At 46.7% G+C, this 3,936-nt stretch overlaps 1 protein-coding gene across 1 annotated transcript; it reads left to right on the top strand.

Moving 5' to 3' along the window:
• Window positions 1-1,091: 1,091 nt before the first annotated feature.
• On the top strand, window positions 1,092-3,267 carry LOC122935452 (E3 SUMO-protein ligase ZBED1-like). The gene is made up of 2 exons (XM_044291218.1): window positions 1,092-2,584; window positions 2,785-3,267. The coding sequence occupies exons 1-2, from the start codon at window positions 1,127-1,129 to the stop codon at window positions 3,265-3,267; spliced, it is 1,941 nt and encodes a 646-aa protein (XP_044147153.1). The 5' UTR covers window positions 1,092-1,126.
• The last annotated feature ends 669 nt before the right edge of the window (window positions 3,268-3,936 follow it).

Genomic DNA, 3,936 nt, shown 5'->3' with positions numbered 1-3,936 from the left:
TGGAGAGCAATCCGTTCAGGAGGCATCAGTTCAGTCCCTCTTACGTTTTTTGACCGGAGAGAATACCGGCGCAGCATGCTACAGTTTTCTCTCCTGCCAAAAATCCTGAACACTTGCCGGATCCAGCTTTAAACTTATATTGAAATGTATTAGTGCCAGATCCGGCATTAAAATTGCTGCATTGACGGATCCGTTCTTCCAATCTGCGCAGACCTTTAAATCTGTGAAAAAAATAAACACCGGATCCGTTTTTCCAGATGACACCGGAGAGACAGATCCGGTATTTCAATGCATTTGTCAGACGGATCCGTCTGACAAATGCATCCGTTTGCGTCCAGATTGCCGGAATCCTCTGACGCAAGTGTGAAAGTAGCATTAAGCACAGCCTCGAGCACCAATGTAAACTCTCTACCGCCGCCTACCAGCTAGAAATGACTGGGCCCCATAGCAAAAAAAATTTATGGGCCCCCCCGGTGGTGACCTCTATGAACCTTGTAAAGAAACCAAGACAATGGGGACACGGGACATAGCTTTCTGTCGCAGTTACATCTGACTCCGGTCCCCGAGGGGCCCAAAGGCACCAGCATTATAAATGGCACATGGCGGCATCAGCATGTGCCATTTATAATGCTGGTGCCTTTGGGCCCCTCGGGGACCGGAGTCAGATGTAACTGCTACAGAAAGCTATGTCCCGTGTCCCCATTGTCTTGGTTTCTTTACAAGGTTCATAGAGGTCACCACCGGGGGGCCCATAAATTTTTTTTGCTATGGGGCCCAGTCATTTCTAGCTACGCCCCTGCGCAGGTGCCACGTGCCAGCCAGACTCTGCCACCTTGTTGTGACAGGTAGGTGACCATCACACAGATACACCACTCACAGAGACTGCAGCTGGTCACTGCCTGTTATTACCGTACCTAAAAAAAAAAATTGTGTCACCTCACCTGTCCGTTTTTCCTCACTCCTCAGGCTCAGTCCAGTCCACCACAGGCAGGAGGAGAATCGCTCCACCACCAGCAGCCAGCAGTGTTACTTTTTCTGTTGATCTACTCAAATTCAAGACTTGTGTCATCCCTACTCACAAATTCACATAGAGGCTGGCATGCATTGCATTTGCTAGTAAATAAAAATGGCAGAAGTAGAACAAAAGGAACGAGAGATAAAAAATGCACCTAGCTTTTTAAAAGCAAACATCTGGGAACATTTTGGCTTTTATGAAAAAAGTAGGAAGCACGAATTGGACAAGTCATACGCTGTGTGTAAAATCTGTCACACAAAAATTAAATATCTAGGGAATACTACTAATCTGAGAAACCACGTCAGCCGTTTTCACCCAGAAATGCTAAAACCTACCACCACCACCACCACCACCACCAAGGAAATGAACCCAGATCAGCCAAGAATTGATGCAATGTTACAGTCAACTTTGCCGCCCAACTCTGAAAAGGTAAAGAGAATAACAAAAGCTGTGGCAGCTTTCATAGCGAAGGACCTGCGCCCTTACTCTGTTGTGGAAAACAGTGGGTTTCGCTACCTTTTGAAGACGATAGAGCCGCGTTACAAGATCCCGTCACGAAGTCACTTTACAGAAAACGTCATACCTGCACTCTACCACGAAACCAAAGCTAAGATAATTGCATCAATGAGCCAAGCAAGTCGAGTCGCAATAACGTGTGATTCCTGGACTTCAGTCACGACAGAGTCTTATGTTACAATAACAGCACATTACGTTAGTAAGGACTGGCAGATTTTGTCGCATGTACTGCAAACGAGAGCCATTTATGAGTCTCACACGGGTGCTCATCTGGCAGAGCTACTTTCTCATGTTGTGGAAGAATGGCAGCTGTCCGATAAATCTGTAGTGCTTGTGACCGACAACGCGTCAAACATGATAGTTGCAGCTCAAGTTGGAAAATTCCCCCATGTGAAATGCTTCGCCCATACACTGAATCTTGCATCCCAGCGAGCGTTGAAAGTGGCCACTCTCTCTAGGCTTCTTGGCAGAGTACGTCGGATATCCACATTCTTTCACCGCAGCACTAGAGCAAGCCACTGTCTAAAAGAGAAACAGAAATGTCTTGGCCTGAAGAATCATAAGCTAATAACTGATGTGGCAACAAGATGGAACAGTGCATACGACATGGTCGAGAGGTTCTTGGAACAACAACCTGCAGTCTGTGCCACCTTGCTGTCTCCAGAAGTCAGAAGAGGAGAGTCCGATCTCTGCACTCTAAACGAAACAGATGTGTCAAATGCAGAGGACGCCGTGAGTGCATTAAAGCCAATGAAGGATGCAACCATGCTGATGTCAGAAGAGCGCAATCCAACAGTTTCTCTCATTGCCCCTATAAATGCACAACTTCTCCAGAGCATGACAGACACGATGGGAGACACACCCATGATCCATGAGATCAAGAATTCTATTAGAACAGATCTCCAGAAGAGGTACAGCAGTGAGGCCAAGAAGAAGATCCTTCATACAGCCTCTGCACTGGATCCTCGCTTTAAGGGACTGCCTTTCATCCTCACAGATGAAGAAAGATTGGAGATATTTAAAGGAGTCACTGAGGAAGCTGCATCCTTGGAGGTAATTAAATTAATTTGAAGAATTCCATCATGTTTCTTCTTGAAACGACAGTAGCACTACCACGCTTCTGAATCTGATGCGGTGCGGGAACTGTACTGTCCGTTTGCTGTGCTTTTTCATCACCCCATCAGAATCAAAGGCATTGACATTTGTGTTTTTACTTATTGTTTTTTTCCCGTTTCTTTTTTGTTCAAACACAGATTACATCAGATGAGAGTGAGAGGACACAAGAGGATCATCAAGTGCCTAGAAGAAAACAAACTCTGGAAGAAGAGGACAGTTCACCCATCGAAGACAACCATTCTCCACCATCTCCTCCCAAAAAGGCCAGATCGCTGCTCGTGAGTTTGCTGGGACAGTCTTTCACTGACACTGAAGGTACAATAGAACCCAAAAAAAACCCCTATGCCAAGGCTGAAGAGGAAATGGAAAACTATTGTAAAGCCCCACCTCTGCCTCTCACTGAGGACCCTTTGAACTGGTGGCGTGAGCATGAGGTCATATTTCCCCTCCTTTCTCGGCTGTCAAAGCAATACTTGTGTATCCCAGGTACAAGCGTGTCTGCAGAGCGGGTTTTCTCCACTGCAGGAGATGTGGTAACTGCAAAACGAAGCGCCCTCAAACCAGACCATGTAGATCAATTGGTGTTCTTACAGAAAAATCTACATGTTCCCAAATGCTGAGCAGTGTTTTTAATTTTATAGATTTTGTTCTGTCTGTCTGTGTCTCTGTGTCTGTCTGTCTGTGTCTCTGTGTCTGTCTGTCTGTGTCTGTCTGTCTGTCTGTGTCTGTCTGTCTGTGTCTCTGTGTCTGTCTGTCTGTGTCTCTGTGTCTGTCTGACTGTCTCTGTGTCTGTCTCTGTGAGTGTCTGTCTCTGTGTCTGTCTCTGTGAGTGTCTGTCTCTGTGTCTGTCTGTCTCTGTGTCTTTCTTTCTTCCCCCCCCTTTCCCTCCCCCCTTCCCCTTTCCCTTCCCCTTTCCCTTCCCCCTCCCCCCTTTCCCCTTTCCCTCCCCCCCCTTCCCTTTTTCCTCCCCTTTCCCTTTTTCCTCCCCACCCCTCCCTCAGTTACTCCAACTCCATCCCTGTCATTGTCAACAAGACCAGTTACTTAACGGTTAACGCCAGTTATGCCACTCTCGTCCTCAACGGAACGCACTCAGTCACTGTGACTGACTGACTGGTGGGGTGCCGTCGTGGCACTGGCAGTCAGACTGGCAGTGACCGCCTGCAGGTGACTGGCAGTGGTCGGCAGGTCGTGGCAATTGCAAACGATCAATGAATGTAACATTTTGTTATAATATGTATATTTGTAATTGTATAATATCATATATTCTAAGTTCACTGTGATGATTA

The sequence above is a fragment of the Bufo gargarizans genome, chromosome 4, assembly GCF_014858855.1.
Source record: "Bufo gargarizans isolate SCDJY-AF-19 chromosome 4, ASM1485885v1, whole genome shotgun sequence".
NCBI lineage: Eukaryota > Metazoa > Chordata > Amphibia > Anura > Bufonidae > Bufo > Bufo gargarizans.
The sequence above is the reverse complement of the archived record's forward strand: the minus strand, read 5'-3'. Positions and strand labels throughout refer to the sequence as shown.

Bases quoted from the DNA above. Each gene is read 5' to 3' on its own strand.
- LOC122935452 (XM_044291218.1), top strand. From the start codon at position 1,127: ATGGCAGAAGTAGAACAAAAGGAACGAGAGATAAAAAATGCACCTAGC. The intron at 2,585-2,784 runs GTAATTAAATTA...GTTCAAACACAG, and splicing joins AGGAAGCTGCATCCTTGGAG to ATTACATCAGATGAGAGTGA.